We start from the raw sequence: 21,683 nt of genomic DNA, 5'->3' as shown, positions 1-21,683 counted from the left end.
TTTGTGGTAATCTGAGCTGTAATACACCTTTAAGAGAACGTGAGCAGATTGACCACGTGACTGTAAGACCCAACAGCTGTGTAGCGTGGGCTACCATGTTAATGTTAGTCTAGAGCTGGGTCTGGTTGGAGAAGCACACACCATGTTAGTGTTCTGTTATTTGTGTAAATAAGCAGCACGTGCTTCATTTCATATTGGTCTGCGTCTGCAGTGTATTGTAATCAACTCACCTGTCGACAGATAAGCGTGCAACCGGTTCGCGAACAAAGCATAGTAGAACATAACAGCGTTAGAAAAGGTCTGCCACCAGAACCATGGTTGAATGTACCAGCAGAATCAGCTGGGAAAGATGGCAGCATCTGTATGTTTTTTTTAAGTCGTTTTTCAAAATCTTTTCTAAGCCTTCAATTCAAAATAAAGACTGACTCAGAGCAGGGGGGCTTTTACAATTCCAACCATGACCAACTTCCTGCTCGCAGCATGATCCCTCTGCCGCATGCCTACAAACATATTAAACATTTTTCTGCTTATATCATCCATAGTAATAAAATCACAGCCACGCAAGCCCAATATGTCTGAGCCAAACCCCCTGATGAAGCTCTACACTTAACTGCATTTGCCTGCCCTTACCCTTTAACCTTTAAAGATTTTAATTTTTCCAAATATTTATCCACTGTCCTTTTAGAAAACTATTAAGATTTCCAACAGCACCACTGTCTCTCCATTCCACATCCAAAGAACCCGCTGCGTAAAAACAAAATTCTCCTCAGTTATGCCATCTAGTTACCGACTCACTGACTAATGGAAGTATTTTCTCCATTGATCTTATCAAAATGGCTGATAATTTTGAGCATGTTTTTCAGATCTCCTCTTAACCATTTTTTTTCTAGGTTCTCTATTCTCTCTTCCTGATTAAGGCCTCCCATGCCTACTATTTTATTGAATCTCACTGACAGTCTCTTCAAGGCCTTGGCATTTTTGTCTAAATAAAAGTGCTTGGGACAAAAAAGTAATTTTCTTGCCTGTGGTGCTGTTACCTTATATTCTGTACTGCTAAAAACATCATGTACGTGATTAACACTCGAGACCACAAAAGTACATTTTTAACTAATAACCATCAGCTAATAACCATCAGCTGAGTTTAACAAACCATGGAGAGGGTTCTGAAAAGGTGCAGATTTTTATGGCGAACACAATGCTTTGCTTGAGGTATAAACTTTTAATTGATCAGACCCATTACATACAACGACAAATATTTTTGGGATAGTCAAAGAAAGATTGGAAATCCAAGATACTGATGAATGGCTGTATGCAATTGAGACATCAGCTGTTGACTGCTTTTGTCTCAGTAGAGTTGCAGTCCTCATCCAATGTCATGTTGCCACAGATCAACCAATCAGGCACCAGTCAGACAGTGGATGTGATTGACAATGGCGTCTGAGAGCTGAGAAGAGGACAAGGTCATCGGATAGTTGCAGTCCTCAGATAGACATCTCAGTTATCAGAAGGGCTCAAAGTACTTTAAATGTGTTCAGCCGGTCAGTATAAAAGCTGAGCTAGATTTCAGACAGTAGTTTTATCTACAGGGTAAGAAATGAATCTATATTTTATATTCTAGGTTTAGAGGCGGCAAGTGGCATCTTTTTTATTTTATGGATTGACAAGGTTAGAGCAATGTTTACTTCATGTTAAATTGTTTACTGTTCATTCCTTTGCCATAGATAAATAAAATCACTTATTGAATCAGTTTGTCAAGTGTGTATTGAAGAGAGGAGAATGACAGGGCACTATATGTAACATTCCAACAGCCAGAGTATAAAGCAAAGGTTCTCCGTTATAATCTATTTCTTTGACCATTTATCCACAGAGTTACGTTGAAATTTTTAAAAAACAATAATGTAGTCATCTAGTGTGTAGAAATCTACAGGGCTATGGACTGAAGGTGGGATTAGACTGGATAGTGTGGCCAGTCAGCACAGAAACGATGGGCCAAATGGCCTCCTTCTGCGCCATAAATCTTTCAATGTTTCTATGATGAAAGGCAACTAAAATGGTAATAAGCTAGGCTTTGATGTTAGTTCCCCAAAGACAATGAACAATAAATGATTCACTAGCCTGCTTTATTAAACCTGTAAACACCTCACACTAATTATATTGAGAAGTCTCTGGTCCCAGGTTCTTGGCAAGGTTGGTCTAGCAATCCTTCCTTTCTGGCTGTGAACATCAACATAAAACATTGACAGAAATACTTACTGACAGTCAGAACCAGCAAAGGCTGCAGGAGTTGAGAGAGGCAGATGGGGTCAGTTGTAAAAGACACAAATGTCCAGTTCAGATCATAAGGGGATTGACTGTTATATCCCTGCGTTACACTTTTGTGTAAGTTAGATACTGGGCAGTGAGAATTGATAAGTGAAGATCATGGGATCTACATATGGGAGCGATTATTGGCACTGAATCCAGGAAGGTATCGACAGTAGACTCAAATTTGTAACAGGACACCTGGATCTTGCTATTATTTACCCAGATATTGTACAGTAAAAAGTGCAGTCTGGATCTTAGGAGAATGAGATACTACTGAACTGGCCATGATACTGTACCTAAGAAAATATCTAACCTAAAAATGTAATCGTGCCAAAACAGGGTACACTGAAGTACTGCCAATGATTAGTAGAGATTAGGGAGAGGCTCTAAAGGACAAGCAGGAACAGAGGGACCTCGGTGTATATGTACATAAGTCATTGAAGATGGCAGGGCAAGTTGAGAGAGCAGTTAATAAAGCATATTGTATCTTAGGCTTTATTAATAGGGGCATTGAGTACTAGAAAAAGGAGGTCATGTTGAACTTGTATAAGACACTACTTAGGCCTCATCTGAAATTCTGTGTCCTGTTCTGGGTGCCATACTTGAGGAAGGATGTGAAGGCATTGGAGAGAGTATAGAGGAGATTCACAAGAATGATTCCGGGTAGAAAGAACTGTGGCTATGAGGATAGATTGGAGAGGTTGGGGCTGTTTTCCTTGGAGAAAAAAGGCTTAGATAAGGCTTGTTAGAGGTATTCAAAATCCTGAGGGGTATGGACAGGGTAAATAGTGAGAAACTGTTCCCGCTCAAGAGTATCAAAAACTAGGGGGCACAGATTCAAATTAATTGACAAAAGGAGTAAAAGTCATGTGAGGAAAATTTTTTCATCCAGAGGATGGTTTGAGTCTGGAACAAACTCAATGACAGGGTGGTGGAGGCATGTTTGATCGAGATATTCAAAAGCGAATTAGCTTGCTATCTGAAAAGAAAAAATGTGCAGGATTACGGGGGTTAGGCAGGGGAATGGGACTTGGTAGAAAGCTCTTTCAGAGGGCCAATGCAGACTCAATGGGCCAAATGGTCTCCTTCTGCACTGTAAAGATTCAGTGATTTAGTATTACTGCTTTCTTTTTGAACACTGTGGTCCTGTTTATAAAACCAATTATTTCATTTTCTTAAAATATAAAGATTACGTTTCTTTTGGATGAGATGTTAAACCAAGGCCCTGTCTGCTCTCTCAGTGGATGTTAAAGATTTCATGGCACTATTTCAAAGTAAGGCAGGGGAGGTGGCACGGTCAATATTTATCCATGAGCACACAAAAATTATCTGGTTATTATTTCATTGCTGTTTATGGGACTTGCTGTGCACAAATTGTCTGATGTCTTTCCCACATTATAATTGTGACTATATTTCAAAAGTAGTTCAATGAGAATAAAGCACTTTGGGACATCTGAAATTGTGAATGGCAATATATAAATGGATGCTTTTCTTTCTCTTTATAAGGGCCTAGATTTTGTGCTGGTTTGGAATTGGGCTGAAATCACATTGCAAAAAAATCAGAGAATTTTAAACAAATGTTAAGCGTAAATCACACTTGTCTAAAAAAATCCACTGGAAGCTGGCCTGCCCACAAAACTGGCCATGCTCCTAGACTGAAATAAATAAATAAACAAAGCATAGCAACTTTCTGAAGTTTGTGCCCAAAAGCATTAAAAAAAATTTAGTTTATCTGAAGTTTGTGCCCAAAAGCATTAAAAAAATTTAGTTTACTAAGAAATTGATTAGCATTCACCATTAAAACTAGTAAACAGTTTTGCAAAGTTATTTAAAAAGTAATTTTCAGTGATTTAAAATGAGGATATCACTCATAGTGAATGTGGCACTCTTATTAAAAATGCTTATTTGTGATAGACCTATTTTCAACTGCAATATTAGAGCATCAGGTTATTACCTTTAAATATGATTTTTTAAAATAAAATTCCCTCTATTATAGTGTCCGATTGCACTAGCATATGGAAGAGTTTACATTTGTGATTATGTTACTTGGAGCAGAAACTTGAACCCTCATTTTGGAAAAACAAAGATGCTTCACTGGAGCGTTGGCAAACAAAATTTGATGCTGAGCCACATAAAGGGATATTAGGACAAGTGACCAAAATCTGGTCAGAGGTAGATTTTAAGGAGCATCTTACAGGAGAGGAGAGAGAGGTAGTGAGGCAGAGAGATTTAGAGAAAAAATTCTAGAGTTTAGGGTCCAGGTAGCTAAAGGTACAGTCACCAATGGTGGGCAGATAAAAATAGGGGATGCACAAGAGGCCAGAAATGGAAGTGCACAGAGATCCCAGAGAGCTGTAGGAGATTACAGAATTTGGGAGGGTGAGGCCATGGAAAGATTTGAAACAAGTAAGAGAATTTTAAAACTGAAACATCTTTGGACTGGGAGCCAATGTTGGTTATCAAGCACAGGTGAATGAAACTTGGTGCGAGTTAGGATATAGGTGGCAGAGTTTTGAATGAGGTCAAGTCACAGATGGTAGAATGAGACAGGCTGGTCAGGAGTGCATTGGAATAGTCAAGTTTGGAGGTGAGCAGGGTGGAGATGGACGATTTTAGGGAAGTGGAAGTGGCAATCTTGGTGATTCCGCATCACTGTTATTTCCTCAAGAAATTCTATTAGATTTGGCAGACATGACTTGCCGTTTACAAATCTACACTGATTGCCCATGCTTTTAGTAAACCTAAACTTTATCCTGTACTGTAGCATCTAGAAGCTTACCCATTACCAAATTTGACTGGTCTGTGGACACATGTTTTATTTCCTTCTTCCCCTTTTGAATAGAGCATGGTCAACCCTCCAGTTCTCTGGCACCACTTTGAAAGTCTGTGGTCTCGATTTAAATTCTCTGGTGCTTGCCATCAGGGCATTTGTCACATTCTAATTGCTCTACTTTCTCCTCTTGTATGCTTTGAATGCCATTACTACACGCCTCCATGAAAAGTGAGGCTAAATACACATGTAATACCCTCTCCATTGCTTCATCCTCTATCATATTTGCTTTTTCAGCTCCAATTAGTTGCATTATCTATTCTTTAATTTCTTTCCAGGTTTAAGATTAGGTATTGATCCAAAGGGATAAAGAAGTAAGATCACAAAAGAAATCCATATAAGAACAAAAAAACTGCGGATGCTGGAAATCCAAAACAAAAACAGAATTACCTGGAAAAACTCAGCAGGTCTGGCAGCATCGGTGGAGAAGAAAAGAGTTGACTCAAGTTCTGTGGAAGGGTCATGAGGACTTGAAACGTCAACTCTTTTCTTCTCCGCCGATGCTGCTAGACCTGCTCAGTTTTTTTTAAAGAAATCCATATGGTTGTTGAGCAGAACAATTCCAAAGCTCTAATATAATTCCAGCAGCATGAGGCTGGCCCTTTTGTCACTTGCACTGTGGTGATTTCATTACATTGTCACTTTACTGTCAAGCATTTCAACTTACACCAGTGGGACATTTTATTTTGCGATGCGGATACTTGATACCATCTTCATTACACAAAGCCTCTTTAAGCAGAAATGCTGATTCTGCAATATGCTGGTCTGTCAGAGCTATGGAATTCGTCCTGTGTCTGGATTCCACACTGATGGTGGCACAGTAACAATTTTAACTATGTATTCATCCAGAGTCCATGGGTTGCTCCCATTTCTGAAAAAGCACTTACATACTGGAAAAGCAAATGGTTGAAATCAGCTAAGATGGATCCAATGGCCAAATGACTCAATACTCCAGCTTACTCATGAAGAATGGCTGCATGGATAAAGTCACAGATAAGGCCCTTATTGCCTGTAGAACTGCAACAGTAGCAGAGGAGAAAATCTGGAAGAGGGATTTACTAGCAATACTTTTGTTAGGAAAAATCATTTGCCTACCTAACCTACGCTCCTAAATATATCTTTTCTTTATCACAATATTGGAAGTAATAACCAGGAATTCATCCAATCCTTTTTTAAAACTTGGCATGATTTTCTGTTCTACTATCCTTGCTATCAATTTGCTCCATAATTCACCCTCTAAAAATGTTCCTACTTTCTTTTAACACCATAACAATAGTGTATTTTTAAAGTGCTCTTAATGTAGTAAAACCTCCCAATGCACTTTACAGGAGCATAATCAAACAAAATTGGACACTGAGCCACATGAGGCATTACTGAACAGATAAGCTTGGCCAAAGGATTAGGTCTTAAGGGGCTTCTTAAAGGAGGAGAGAGGGGTAGAAGAGACATGGGGAGATTTAAGGGGGAAATTCTAAAGCTTCGGGCTTGACCACTGAAGGCATGGTCACAAATGATGGAGCAATTAAAATTATCATTGATATCAAATGGCATTTCTCTAGCTCGTGAATCTTCTACCTATCAGAAGAACTTTCCTGAACTCAAGTCCACCCTGTCAAGTCCACCCCTCCATCCTTCTCTAGACAGCAAAGACCTGGGATGAGTAATCTGTCCTCATGCTTGAGCCCTCTATATTAAGAAATTAGTCTTGTATCTCTCCTCTGTACTCCTACCAATAATTCTACATTTTCACTGTAATAGAGTACGAAACTAAATACAATGCTCTAGATGCTGCCCTACTATGAGTAAGTTACAACTTCCTCACCTCTTTAGGGTTATGTTACACCTTTAGCAGCACAATCCATTTCATTTACTTTCCACATTATGAGGCAACATTTTAAAATCCATCTCTACTTATCACTTCACCTGTATGAGAAGTAAAAAAAATAAATTTTTACAGTATGAACTCTGAAAAATCCAACCAAAGACAAAAAGACTTGCATTAATATTGCACCTATTGCAACCAAGGGCATTATGTGGTTCCCAAGTATTGTTACAGTTGAGATATAGGACATGTGTCAGCCAATTTACACACAGCAAGCCCCTACAAACAGCAATGTGATAATGGCAAGATAATCTGGGATTATTGTGATGCTGGTTGAGGAATAAATATTGGTCAGGACACAAAGGTAATCCCCAACTCTTCTTCAAAATAATGCCATGGGATCTTTTATGTCCACCTTAGAGAGCAGACAAGGATTCTTTTTAAACTGCAAAAATGACATAACCTGAAAAGTTACAGTGATTCATTAAAATACTCACTGTTACAACATTCTCCTAAGCATGCACGACAACACTGGTTTCAGTTTTACAGAGGCTTGAGCAAACATCATCAGACCTCATTCATTTTCATGGACTTATTTACAAGCTTTGAGCAAAAATCATCCCAGATTTGCACTATGTGCGGTAGCGGGCAGGAAATGGGCCATTTTACCCACTGGTTGCAACTGCAGTTTTTCAAGCTGTATTGTCCGCTTTCCACCTCATTCATTATGTAGCCACAGGAAACATGCCACCTCACTGGCGGGCGACCTTGGAATCGCCCACCATGCCATTACCTCACCGTTTCCTCACTCCAGGTGCCATATCTAAACTGCAGCCGTGTACACTGCAGCAATGCTTGCAGCCCAGGGCTGCTCCAATGAAGACATGGCCCTGAAAATCAAGAAGAGTTGTGGCCCGCCACTGGAATGCCTTTTGCATGCACAGTGATGTTCTCCACCCCCACTCTGACCACAGGGGGTCCAGCAATCTCACCACTCTGACTTGGAAGGCAGTGGCAGTGGTGGTCTGTGCCCACGTTGCACAGAAGGTGTTGGCCATCCGCTACAGAAAGAGGATGAATGATCTCATCAATGTCGCCAAGGTAAGGCAACCACCTCAACTGTAACGCTCTAAACTCACACACTGACAAGCCCATCACACATTCACTGACAACTCACTCATTGCCAACTCAAGGATTATCATCATTCACTCTCTCACACACCTTCACATCTCCATCTGGCTTCATCTCTGCTGGAAACTACCTCTCAGCCCTCACCATCTTGAAGCCACTTGCACAGATCAGCTTGAGCTCCCACACACACCCTGGGATACCTTCCTTTCCCAGTACAGCCCTCGCCCTGCAACCACTTCCCTTGCCTTAGGCCTCTTCTCCCCTTCCCTAAGCAAGCCCTAGCCCTGCGGCCGTTGAAAAGCCACCCTTACGGCTGGTCTGGTACATAGAGACCTGCCTGTGAGCCCCCCCCTAAAAGTGATGTGGTGCTGCCTGCGAAGCCTGGCGCTAATGACCGCAGGTGTTGCCCAAAGCAAGATAGGCAAAGAAACCTTGAAGTCCCGAGCGAAGAGCAGCTTGCCAGGTATATGTTGGGGCCCAGCATGGGGGGGGATGATTCCAAGGGCAGGGATTATAATTATATGCAGGTGTATTAAAATTACTTTCCTGACGTCCAGCAGCAGGAAACACGGCCCACCATTGATGGATGGAGCAAACGATCGCAAACTGGTTTCATGAAGCCATGAAACCGATTTTAGGTCTTCCCGCCATTTTGTCAGCTCACACCCGCCATGACACCTGACGCCAACAGGTACGGAAAATTCCAGCCTGTGTGTTTTTAATATAAAAAAACTGTTTACTGTTTGTAACTGGATGTACATGCTACAGAGTTTCCACCGCAAACCAAGCATGGAAATAAACTCCAAAGATAACAAATAATTTCAGTCTTCTAATAAATGAACAATTAAATAATTGCGCACTGCTGCATGTTAAACATTATGCACTACAGTTCACCAAGAATTGTTGATAGAAGGTACAGAATCTCCTTCCATAAATAAGTACAATTCAGAATCTATATAATTGGAAGTCTTGCAAGTAGTCTGAATACAGAACATCAGAGCTAAGTGCCATCTCAAGATGCACATGTATTGTGGTGAAAGATCGTGGCTAACTCCAACAACAATGTACATGCTAATTTATCAAACATCTGGTGGGCTAAATATGAACAAATAAAACAGTACTAAATATAAATGGGGAAAACAATCAAATGCTCAATACAGGTTTAAAAATACCATAATTGAACCAGCAAGGAACACAAAAAAATCAACTTTTTCAAATAATTTCTTAACACTGCTTTGTCATTTTTTTTCTTTATCTAGATCAGTGCCTTGGGATGTTTCATTATTTTAAAAGGTGCTATATAAATTTGAGTTGTTGCTTATGCTCTGTCACCTGCCATTTCTCAACACAGCATCTGGACCTTTAATAGCCCTTTGGCTTATGGACAACCTTCTGTAATTTCTCCTTTTACACAAATAGCACCCTATTCCTTTCAATCACTTGTTTCAACAACTCTAGTAGATTCAAGGCAGAACATATTTGGATGTTGCTGCACTGTCCCAACTTGCCAAAATTGCACATTCTAACTCCCATTGGCAGCCATGCAGCACTGTCTGTCATTCACATACCTCAACTGCTTTGCGAAAACTGCCAACTGCTAGCTAAACAAAACCAAGTTCCTCAGTTAGCATCACGTGTCACCAGATTCCCCGAGAATATTGAGAATAATCAGACTGCTATGTTTTGGAAGGACAGCCCTGGTTCATAGCACTTCACAGAATGGTCCCACAGATCTAAATGCATTGTTATTTAGAGGCACCAGAGAGAACAGGAATAGGGAAGATAACAAACAATAGACTATTTTTCTTCAGATGTGGCCCTTTAACTTCCAGGTCACTAGAAACCCGACAACTGAATTATGTTCTGATAAACATGGCCACAGCGTAATCAAAATGTGACTCCTCTTTAATAGCAACATGGTTGATTCTTCCCTGCTCAATTAGGGACGAACAACAAATAGCTGCATAGCAAGTGACATCCATACTCATACCCAATGCTGCAATTTTAACACAGCTCAATGCTGTGTGGCTTTAAAAATGAACAGCATCAATTTTCCACACTTCCATGCTGATTCACCACATGTGGTGAGTGATGAGCATATTGGACAACATTGAGCTAGAGAGTGTTTAAATGCAACAATGACTGGAAGTCAGACAAGCCTTCTGACAGTACAACAGCAGCGAAAGGTGTCAAGGAAAGCAGAGCTAGGTTTTACTAGACTAATACCAGGAATGGGCGGTTCGTTTTATGAGGAAAGGTTGGACAGGGTAGGCTTGCATCCACTGGAGTTTAGAAGAATAAATGGAGACTTGACTTTAAGGTCCTGAGGGGTCTTGATGTGGATGTGGAGAGGAGGTTTCCTCATGTGGGAGAATCTAGAACTAGGGGTTACTGTCAAAAAGTAAGGGATCACTCATTCAAGACAGAGAGGAGGAGAGTTTCTTTTTCTCAGGGGGTTGACCCTCTGGAACTCTCTTCTTCAAAAGGCGGTGGAAGCAGAGTCTTTGAATATTTTTAAGGTAGCTCTAGATAAACTCTTGATTAACAAGGGGGTGAAAGGTTATCTGGGGTAGGCAGGAGTGTGGGGTTGAGGTTACAATCAGATCAACCATGATCTTATGATCTTATTGAATGGCAAAGCAGGCTTGAGGGGCTGAGTAGCCTACTCCTGCTCCTTATTCGTGTGTCCAGTCACTGAAACCAGCATTCACGACTTTGATTAAGTCCATTTTGGTGCTGTGAAAGGGGTGAGAACCAGTTAGGAGGGAAGAAGGGTCATATGGATTTGAAACGTTAACTTGTTAACTGCTGCTAGACCTGTTGAGTTTTACCAGCATTTTCTGTTTTTGTTGTAGGAGGGATTCAGACAGTTTGCTGCTGAAGAGATGGACATACATCAGTTTTATCAACTAAATATCTGTGCAGATGAATCCCTTACTCTCTCCAACAAGACAACTTGAGGGTTCTCCACTTCTGGCAGAGGCCCAATCAATTCCCATTCACCACCACCCTGTTCCACCTGGCTGACTTGTTCTCACATTGAACTTTTGATTCCACTCACTTATCCAAATAAAGAGTGTTGCTATGGGAACCCTTATGGGTCCTAGCTATGCCTGCCTTTGCCAGTAGAAAATTATTTGTTCCAGTCATACTTAGCTTTCTCCCTCACCTTTTTTTCAAGTACATTGATGACTGCATCAGTGCCATTTTCCTGCTCTCACTTGAACGGGAAATTTCAGTAACTTTGGTTATAATTTCCACCCTTCTTTCACCTTCACATGTCCCATCACCAACTCTGCACTTCCTTAACTTCTCTGTCTCTATTTGAGGATAGACTATCAATATTGACTATAGGTCCATTTTTGCAGACATCAATTCTTAGTGATATTTCTGTTATTCCCATTTACCCATTTCTAGATCCAACTTTTGTTTCTTCACTGTCTCAATTACCAGTTCCCTTTGCCTTGTACCATCGTCTCTTTTGTCAAATAATTTGTCAAATAAGAGGCCTTCCAACCTATGACAGGCCTCTGTTTAAAAGCTCATACGTCGATAACTTTTTCCAATTCTGAAGAAAGATCATGGAGAGATGGTACCAGATCTGGCGAACATTTCCAGCATTTTGTTTTCATTTCAGGTTTCCAACATTCACAATGCCCAAAATCTCTCTGTTCTGCTACTCATTTTCAGTGTGGCTGTTCTCTTCTTATTCTCTTTCCCAAACAAGGTCATCTCTTGTCATGCCCAGTAAAGGCATGTCCTACCTATAACTTTTAAAACATGAACTGTAATCAATTTGGAATCTTCTGGAGCTGACTTTTCTTTTAAAGAAAAAGGATATTAAAATGCCAAAAGATGGTGGCTTAAAATCACCTGATTTGGTCTGTGGATTCAAATTTCCCCACTGTATCAAAGACAAAGGGACACATTCCAGACTAAGAAGTGCCATTACTTATCTCTTGAAACCATCCAAAAGGTGTTTCCTAACTTGATGGGTTGTTTTGAAACCAAGATGGTGATTGGCTCAAACCTCCATGGTGAATGCCTACAAAACAATAGCCCAGGTTGTCGCTAATCCACTGAAGTATGAAACCAGGGGTGAGGGGTGGATTGGATATCGAGGGGCTGGGAGGACAGGGGGGTGGGGAGATCTGACATGGTTGGGTCAGGGGCAGGCCTTTGCAATTTAAATCACATTTTTGGATGGTTCCCAGTGTAGGACAATTGCCCAGAAGAAGTTTGTACTTCTGGGTACTTGCCGTGCAAACCCTTACCTTTGAAGTTCCGAGGGGGGTTCCCCAGCGGATCTTTGGCGTACCCCCATATCCGACCCCAGGGAGCCCAGAAGTTACAGCCCATGAAAATTAAAATCACCCACGATTATTGCAGTTGCTTTCTTACGAGCCCCCATTATTTCTTGATGTATACTCTGTCCTACAGCATAACTACTGTTAGGGGGCTTATTATCTACTCCCACTAGTGAGTTTGGCCAGGATTGCATAGGGATGTAGTCAAATTCTGTAGAACCTGTCATACATGTCAAGTAACACAAGCTGTGATTAAGCTGGCACCTTTAATCCCAATACCAGCATTTGAAGAACCTTTTACCAGGGTCATGATTGATTGTGTAGGACCCCACCCTAAGACTAAAGATGAAAATCAGTGCTTACTGACAAAAATAGATATGTCTACAAGGTTTCCTGAGCAAATAACTTTAAGAAATATTACCATTAAGATGAGTGTGGAGGAGTTTATTACATTTTTTACAAGATACGTCAAATTTCATGTCACAGCTGTTTAAATAAGTAATGAACAGTTTGGGGATAAAACAGGTTAAATCAACAGCTTATCATCGGGAGTCACAAGGAGCTTGGGAAAGATGGTATCAAACTTTATAAACTATGATGAGAACGTACTGTCAGGATTATCCACATGATTGGGATTGAGGGATTCCATTCTTGTTATTTGCTATTGAGATGCTCTTAAAGCATCGATTGGTTTTAGCTCTTTTGAACTAGTTTATGGTCATGAGTTAAGGGGACCACTGAAATTAATTCATGAGAAATTGGTGGGTCAAAATTCAGAAACCATTCTCTTGGATTACGTATCAAATTCCAGGGAAAGATTTAATAGAACATGCAAGTTGGCTAGGGAACATTTAAAAATATCACAGTAAGCAATGAAAGTGAAAGCAGGTAAGAAAGCTAAAGTTCAGAGTTTTGTTTCTGAAAAGAAGTATTAGTTATATTACCAATACTAGGCGATTCTTTAAATGCATGATTTAGTGGGCCTTACAGGGTTGAAAAGAAATTGAGTGAAGTAAATTATTTAATAAATACTCCAGATAGAAGAAAGAAGCAGAGGGTGTGCCATGTAAATATGCTTAAAAAGTACTTTGACAGGAAGACGAACAAAAAGAGGTATTAGTGATGGTGGATAATGAGAAAGAGGTAGACTCTGAAATTGATTTTCCTCTAATCAAATTGAATAATGAGGGGGTGCTTGAAAGTTTAAATGAAATATTGAGTTACCTTCCAAGCAAATGCCAAAGAGATTTGGAAAAGCTATTACAGTCACACAAACCTACTTGTGGGAATAAATTAGCAAAGACAGATTTAGCTATAGATGATGTCTCTGTACAGGTTTCATCTTCAATAAGGCAACATCCTCACAAAGTTATCGGCAAAGTTATCACAAGTATGAAAAGAAATTGATTTCATGCTTCAAAATGATATAATTAAGTCTAGTTGCAATAAGCGGGGTTCACCTATTGTACCGGTACTGAAACCGGATAGAACACGCAAAGCTAAAAAAACCATAATGGGAGTTACGTACAGGCCTCTGAACAGTAGTCAGGATGTGAGGCACAAGATACACCAGGAGATAGAAAAGGTGTGTAAGAAAGGCAAGGTTACAGTGATCATGGGGGATTTCAATATGCAGGTAGACTGGGAAAATCAGGTTGGTAGTGGATCCCAATAAAATGAATTTGTGGAATGTCTACGAGATGGCTTTTTGGAACAGCTTGTGGTGGAGCCCACTAGGGAACAGGCAATTCTAGATTTAGTGATGTGTAATGAGGCAGATTTGATAAGGGAGCTTAAGGTGAAGGAATCCTTAGGAGGAAGTGACCATAATATGATAGAATTTACTCTGCAATTTGAGAGGAAAAAGCTGGAATCAGATGTAACGGTATTACAGTTGAATAAAGGCAACTACAGAGGCATGAGGGAGGAGCTGGCCAGAATTGACTGGGAGATGAGCCTAGCAGGAAAGACAGTGGAACAGCAATGGCAGGAGTTTCTGGGAGTAATTTGGGAGACACAGCAAAAATTCATCCCCAGAAAGAAGCATACTAAAGGGAGGATGAGGCAACCATGGCTGACAAGGGAAGTCAGGGACAGCATAAAAGCTAAAGAGAAAGCATACAATTCGGCGAAGAGCAATGGGAAAACAGGGGATTGGGAAGCCAAGAAAGACCAACAGAAGACAATTAAAAAAGAAATAAGGAGGGAGAAGATTAAATATGAGGGTAAACCAGCCAGTAATATAAAAGAAGATTGCAAGAGTTTTTTTAGATATATAAAGGGTAAGAGAGAGGCAAAAGTGGACATTGGGCTGCTGGAAAATGACGCTGGAGAAGTAGTAGTGGGGAACAAAGAAATGGCGGAGGAACTGAATAGGTACTTTGTGTCAGTCTTCACGGTGGAAGACACGAGTAACATCCCCAAAAGTTCAAGAGAGTCGGGGGGCAGAGGTGAGTATAGTGGCCATTACCAAGGAGAAGGCGCTAGGAAAACTGAAAGGTCTGAAGGAGATGGCTGAAAAGATAGTGGAGGCGTTAGTGGTGATCTTTCAGGAATCACTCGAGTCAGGGAGGGTCCCAGAGGACTGGAAAATCACTAATGTAACATCCCTGTTTAAGAAGGGAATGAGGCAAAAGACGGAAAATTACAGGCCGATTAGCCTGACCTCGGTCGTTGGTAAGATTTTAGAGTCCATTATTAAGGATGAGATTTCAGAATACTTGGAAGTGCATGATAAAATAGGGCAAAGTCAGCCTAGTTTCATCAAGGGGAGGTCATGCCTGACAAATCTGTTAGAATTCTTTGAGGAGGTAATGAGTAGGTTAGACAAAGAAGAGCCAATGGATGTTATCTCCTTGGACTTCCAGAAGGCCTTTGACAAGGTGCTGTACAGGAGGCTGCTCAGTAAGATAAGAGGCCATGGTGTTAGAAGCAAGGTATTAGCATGGATAGAAGATTGGCTGTCTGGCAGGAGGCAGAGAGTGGGGATAAAGGGGTCCTTCTCAGGATGGCGGCCGGTGACTAGTGGAGTTCCGCAGAGGTCAGTGTTGGAACCATAACTTTTCACTTTATACATTAATGATCTAGATGAAGGAACTGAGGGCATCCTGGCTAAGTTTGCAGATGATACAAAGAGAGGTGGAGAGACAGGTAGTTTTGAGTAGGCGGGGAGGCTGCAGAAGGATTTGGACAGGTTAGGAGAATGGGCAAAGAAGTGGCAGATGGAATACAACGTGGGCAAGTGTGAGGTCATGCACTTTGGTAGGAAGAATCGAGGCATAGACTATTTTCTAAATGGGGAGAAAATTCAGAAATCTGGAGTGCAAAGGGACTTGGGAGTCCTAGTCCAGAATTCTCTTAAGGTTAACTTGCAGGTTGAGTCGGTAGTTAGAAAGGCAAATGCTATGTTGGCATTTATTTCGAGAGGACTAGAATATAAAAGCAGGGATGTGCTGCTGAGGGTTTATAAGGCTCTGGTCAGATCACATTTAGAATATTTTGAGCAATTTTGAGCCCCATATCTCAGGAAGGATGTCCTGGCCCTGGAGCGGGTCCAGAGGAGGTTCACAAGAAAGATCGCAGGAATGAAAGGCTTAACATATGAGGAACGTTTGAGGACTCTGGGTCTATACTCGATGGAGTTTAGAAGGATGAGGGTGGATCTGATTGAAACTTACAGAATACTGAAAGGCCAGGATAGAATGAACGTGGGGAAGATGGTTCCATTAGTAGGAGAGACTAGGACCTGAGGGCACAGCCTCAGAGTAAAGGGAAGACCTTTTAGAACAGAGATGAGAAGAAACTTCTTTAGCCAGAGAGCGGTGAATCTATGGAATTCATTGCCACAGAAGGCTGTGGAGGCCAGGTCATTGAGTGTATTTAAGACTGAGATAGATAGGTTCTTGATTGGTAAGGGAATCAAAGATTACGGGGAGAAGGCGGGAGAATGGGGTTGAGAAACTTATCAGCCATGATTGAATGGCGGAGCAGACTCGATGGGCCAAATGGCCTAATTTCTGCTCCTATGTCTTATGGTCTAACACAAAGACTGTTTGTGGACTGTTGAAAGGTGAATGCGGTGGCAAAAGCGGATTCATATCCTATACCATGGTTGGAAGATTGCTTTGAGAAAGTGGGGCAATCAAAATTTATCACAAAGATTGGCTTGCTCAAAAGATAGTGGCAGGTACCGTTGTTGGGGAGAGGAAATATCGGCTTTTGAAACACCAAGTGGACTATGTCAGTTTAAAGTCATGCCATTTGGTATGAAGAATGCACCTGCAACATTTCAATGACTGACAAACAAAGTAATTGCTGGTCTAAGCAATTGTGATGTTTATATTGACGATCTAATAGTTTTCAATCCTACGTGGGAGGAGTATTTACAGCATCTGGAAGGCTAATTTTCTCAATTACAAGAAGCTAATTTGGTGATGAACTTGGCTAGAATTGAATTTGCAAAAGTGCAAGTTACGTATCTAGGCCATATCTTTGGACATGGTAAGGTGGCTCAGCGAGATGCGAAAGGCAAGGCTATTGTGGATTTCCCAGTGCCTACAACAAAAGGAGAAGTTTTGAGATTTCTGGGCATGAATGGGTTTTACTGGAAATTTGTACCAAATTTTAGTCACATGTTTGCTCCACTGACTGAGCTATTAAAAAAGAACAAGAAATTTCAGTAAACACTGGAGTGTCAGGAGTCATTTGATAGTTTGAAAACTGTATTAACTACGACACCAGTTTTGGCATTACCCAATTATGCCAAGCAATTCAAGTTGACCATTGATGTAAGCGATACAGGCACTGGAGCTGTACTGTTACAAGATGACACTGGAATTGAAAAACCGATAGGGTATTTTTCACGGGAGCTGAATGTACAACAGAGAAGATATTCAACTATCGAGAAAGAGACCTTGGATTTGGTGTTAGCATTGCAGCATTTTGAAATTTATGTTGCCAACAATTCATCAGAAACAATTATTTATACAAGCCATAATCTTTTGAAGTTTTTGGACAAATCTTGAGACAAAAGTGCAAGATTTTTCAGGTGGACTCTATTAGTACAGCCATTTAATCTACAGGTAATACATGTTACTGGTAGAGAAAATCTGTTTGCAGATGCGTTAACAAGAGTTTGAAGCTTAAAGGAAAATTGGACATTTTTTAAAAAACCTGGACACTGAACTGGAGTGATTTCTGTTGATACCATGTTAATGCATGTATCTGATTGTGTAATAAGTATAGGAGATAGTGTAAGATGGGTTATTAAAAATGAAGCCATCTTTTAGAATAACGACTGTTCATTTTTCAACATGGTCTATAATGTTATAGGAAATTATTTCAAATTAGATTTGTAGTAGGGTCTGTGGGTGTGTGTGTCTTAATAGGATTAAAGACAGCTAGTCCGAGTGCTTTGATGTATGGTAGTTTTGAGATGTTAGACAGTAAGGTAGAGGGTACATTTGTATTTTGTTGAATAAACCATTTAAAGACTGAAGGTAAAATATTGCACCTAGCTAGGAGAACCAAGCAATATGTTTATATTATTAATAAAATTGGTACTATGAAAGGGGTTTTGTTATTAGAAGAGGTGGAGTTCAAAGGGCCTGATGATACAATGAGAACTTGCATTCAAAGGGAAGGCTAGGTATATACAGAAAAGAGTTTTGTGTGTGTAAGTCAGAGGCAGGTGTAAGTGAGATCTAAGCCGCCTGTAAGCCTACAACAGTGCAAAGGAACCAAATTGAAAGGAACCTCATTTTGATTCATAAAATAAATGTGCTTTGTCTGGTGTCTGTTTAAGTCGATGGGTTATTGTTGCCTTGGGGAAGATTTACCTGGGAGTGATTAATGTAGGGATTTGTTTAATAGTTATTATGGTAGTAATTCGTAGACATGTGTATGTGTTTAATTTCTTGTTAAATTACTAAATGTTTAATTTAATTTATATAAAAAACCTCTTGAGGCTTGGTCGGTTTCATTTCTGAATTCAGAGCTGCATCTCAAACATACCAATTGAAAATATAGGTTATGACAAATGTTTGAAGTTTCCCTCTGGGATTTTAAATAACTCAGCCTTTACTAACTGCTGTGTCTTATCAACAGGGCCCTGTTCTTTTCAAACAGAAAGAACATGTACACACAATGTGCCTGTTTCAGTTAAACAAAATAAGTGACAGCCATTCGCTGACTCATTCCTCAGGGCAATGCCTTGACCAATCAAGGTCAAGCTGCCTGGTTTAAATTTCAAACAATGCTTGGCAGTGAACTGTGAGTCACCATCAGTGGTGCATTCTCCATGGCAACACCACTTGCCAACCAATCAGCACTTTCTTCACGTATAGTATAAATTGTTGTTTTCCACCTTATATTTGTATTCTTGAGTGTCCTGATGAGTGCAAGAAGAAAAGCTTAGACATGTCTCTTTTTTCAGCAATACTACCAAACAACTATAGGGAGATATTGCACTGGAGAGGGTGCAGAGGAGATCCACCAGGGTGTTCCCTGGTGTTATAACACAGCAGTTGATAAAGGCTAACTTATTTAAAATCCCAGAGGGAACTCTTAAACAGCTGTCATAACCTATATTTTCAATGTTTTGTTTTGAATTGCAGCTCCAAATTCAGGAATAAGACCATCAGTTCTTGATAGGTTTTATATCAAACTAAATGAAATATTTATTAATTTGCAACAAATTAAACACATACACATGGCTACAAATTACTACTATCATAACTTTTTAACAAATTCCCAAATTAATCTCCACTAAGGCAACAATAACCAATAGACTTAAAAAGCATTTTTCACCTTACGAAATCAAAATGAGGCTCCTTTCAATTTGTTCCTTCGCAGACAGTGTTAAGGTCTTAGATCTTACATGCCTCTGATCCGTACACACAAACTCCTGTTATACCCAGCATTCCCCTGTGAATGTAAATTCTCATTGTATCACCAGGCCCTTTCATATTACCAATTCTATTAGTTGTATAAACATTGCTTGGTGTCTCAGAGCTAGGTGCAAGATTTCAGCCCCATTCTTGAATGGTTTATTCAACAAAATGCAAATGTACTCTTTACCTTACTTTTTATTTCTCACAACACTATACATCAAAGCACCCAGGACTCTATTTCTAAAAAAATTTCCAATAACTTTATATACATTAATATCTCTTCATGACACTGGGCTGGAGCATTTCAGCTATGAAGAGAGACTGGATAGGCCAGGGTTGTTTTCCTTAGAGCAGGGAAGACTGAGTGGGGATCTGATAGAGATATACAAATTTATAAAGGGCATAGATAGGGTCAATAGGAAAAAACTTTTTCCCTTAGTGGAGATGTCAATAACCAGGGAGCATAGATTTAAGGCGAAGGTGCAGGAGGTTTCGAGGAGATTTGAGGAAAAATTATCACCCAGAAGATGGTTGGAATCAGAAACACACTGTCTGAGGGGGTGGTAGAGGCAGGAACTCATCTCAACATTTAAGAAGTATTTAGATGAGCACTTGAAATGTCATAGCATACAGGGCTATGGGCCAAATGCTGAAAAATGGGATTAGAATAGTTAGGTGCTTGATGGCTGGCACAGACATGATGGGCCTGTTTCTGTGTTGTATAACTCTATGATTATTAACTTTCTGGTTCTGCTTTTAATTTAATCCCTAGCTGTTTATACTCCTTTAGCAAAACCCTAGTTTCAACTACATAGTTGGAGAGATCACAACTAGATCCTTCCCCTCCCACTCCAGGTTCCTCTTCAGCTGTGAGGAGAGGTCCTTAACCTTGGCATCAGGCAGGCAGGCAACACGGCCTTCAGGACTCACTCTTTATTGGCAGCATGAATGAAATTGTTTTAAATACTGTAATTCCAGAAATGCAGTTGAAATATTTTGTATAGTTTTCAGCTGATTGTTTTAGCTCCATTTGTAATTTCACATTTCAATAAAAGTTATTCTTCTTCTTCGTTATGAACTGAAATTTCCTGATTTCACCTTTTACTGCTACTTCATGCAAAGAAGTTCCTGTTATGAACTGGTGGTGCAGGAATATACCTCCCCCCGACTCATGATCTGACAATCAGACCCCCTCTCTACTGATTGTAGCGCCCTCATGAAGTGACACTGAAACGCTCTCCACTGACTCCGTCCCCGGTTACCCCTCTGGCCTGGGGCGGGAGTGAGGTCGGGAATGGGCTCAGCCACGTGAACCCGCTCGAGCTAAATGACAAAGCAGCAACACGGGCCGCCTCGAGACGATCACAGTCCGCGAGGCCACCCAGAACTCAGGCCGGGTCACTCCGCCCGGCGCTGCCATGGTTACCTGGAGTAAGGCCTGTCCCCGGATCAATGAGCGCAACATCTCAGCAGCTTCAGCAATCAGACAGGAAAGAACGAAACTCCGGCGGAGAAACCAGGCTGCAAACTATTTACTCCGATGGGAAACATAGAGCAGACAAGATAAGTTCCGGGAGCACCCAGATCTCCTGGCCCTTTTTTAAAAAAATCGCAACTCTTAACCTACTGAGACTGACTCGCTCATTTCTGAACCATTGCCGATATTTTTAACACCACTTGTTCTTGCTGCTGATATAATTTGGCATTAAAACGAATTAGGCTTCCCAGCCCTCCAGGAATTAAATATTAACTTTCTACACACTACTGCTAGCTACCCAGGACAAAACAAGAATGTTTGGGACATTAAAAACTGTGTATTCGTCATTTTCTCTGGACATATATATCCAGAATGCCACATCATTCATTCTGCATTACAGGCAGGTGCCAACGGTGTATCAGTACATGACGTATGGTGAGATCGGAGAAATATATTTGATGAAGGTCCAGCATGTTGGTGGTGGGCGTTGTTCGGTAGGTACTTTTAAGGTAGTCGTGATCTTAGGGTAGTTCACTAAATATTTATTAACTTCTGGAAACTATATACATAGGTGAAGGTCCAAGCTAGGAGCTGTCGCCATGCTTCTACACATGGCTATGACACTACACTGACCCCTCGGTGGGGGGGTCATGTGTTCTCTTACAAAGCTGTGGGCAGTAGGGCACTGCTTTATGTGCCAGACCTTTATACTACGGACCATTTGAGTTTAATATTATTTCGAACTTCTGGGTAGTCCCTTATTTTATGTGATTGTCCTGTAACCGAAGGCACTGTCCCGAGCCCCAAGTTGCATGCATCCAGGACGTTGTTTTTCCCGTAATTAGGATCTTTAAATAATTGGGACCTTTAAAGAGCCACATGTGTCCTTCCCCCATCTGTGCCCTCTTGCAGCTCTGGCAGT

The 21,683-nt window shown here is 40.7% G+C and overlaps 1 protein-coding gene and 1 long non-coding RNA gene across 3 annotated transcripts in view; one reads left to right on the top strand and one right to left on the bottom strand.

Annotated features, from left to right (window-relative positions):
• Nucleotides 1–20,844, bottom strand: part of stoml2 (stomatin (EPB72)-like 2) — a 68,104-nt gene extending 47,260 nt beyond the window's left edge. Inside the window, exon 1 of one of the 2 annotated variants that reach the window (XM_041188725.1) lies at nt 20,711–20,844. In XM_041188725.1, the coding sequence (XP_041044659.1) occupies nt 20,711–20,749 (39 nt within the window). In that variant the 5' untranslated portion in view covers nt 20,750–20,844. Of the gene's footprint in view, nt 1–19,275; nt 19,316–20,710 lie in introns of those variants that run through there. The other variant, XM_041188730.1, reaches the window with a different exon arrangement.
• LOC121278379 lies at nt 1,506–11,201 on the top strand. Its single transcript, XR_005943128.1, has 2 exons — nt 1,506–1,587; nt 10,943–11,201. It is a non-coding gene; the product is annotated as an uncharacterized LOC121278379 (long non-coding RNA).
• Nucleotides 20,845–21,683: the final 839 nt, after the last annotated feature.

The sequence above is a fragment of the Carcharodon carcharias genome, chromosome 1, assembly GCF_017639515.1.
Source record: "Carcharodon carcharias isolate sCarCar2 chromosome 1, sCarCar2.pri, whole genome shotgun sequence".
In the NCBI taxonomy this organism is placed as follows: domain Eukaryota; kingdom Metazoa; phylum Chordata; class Chondrichthyes; order Lamniformes; family Lamnidae; genus Carcharodon; species Carcharodon carcharias.
This window is presented reverse-complemented; position numbering and strand designations above follow the sequence as displayed.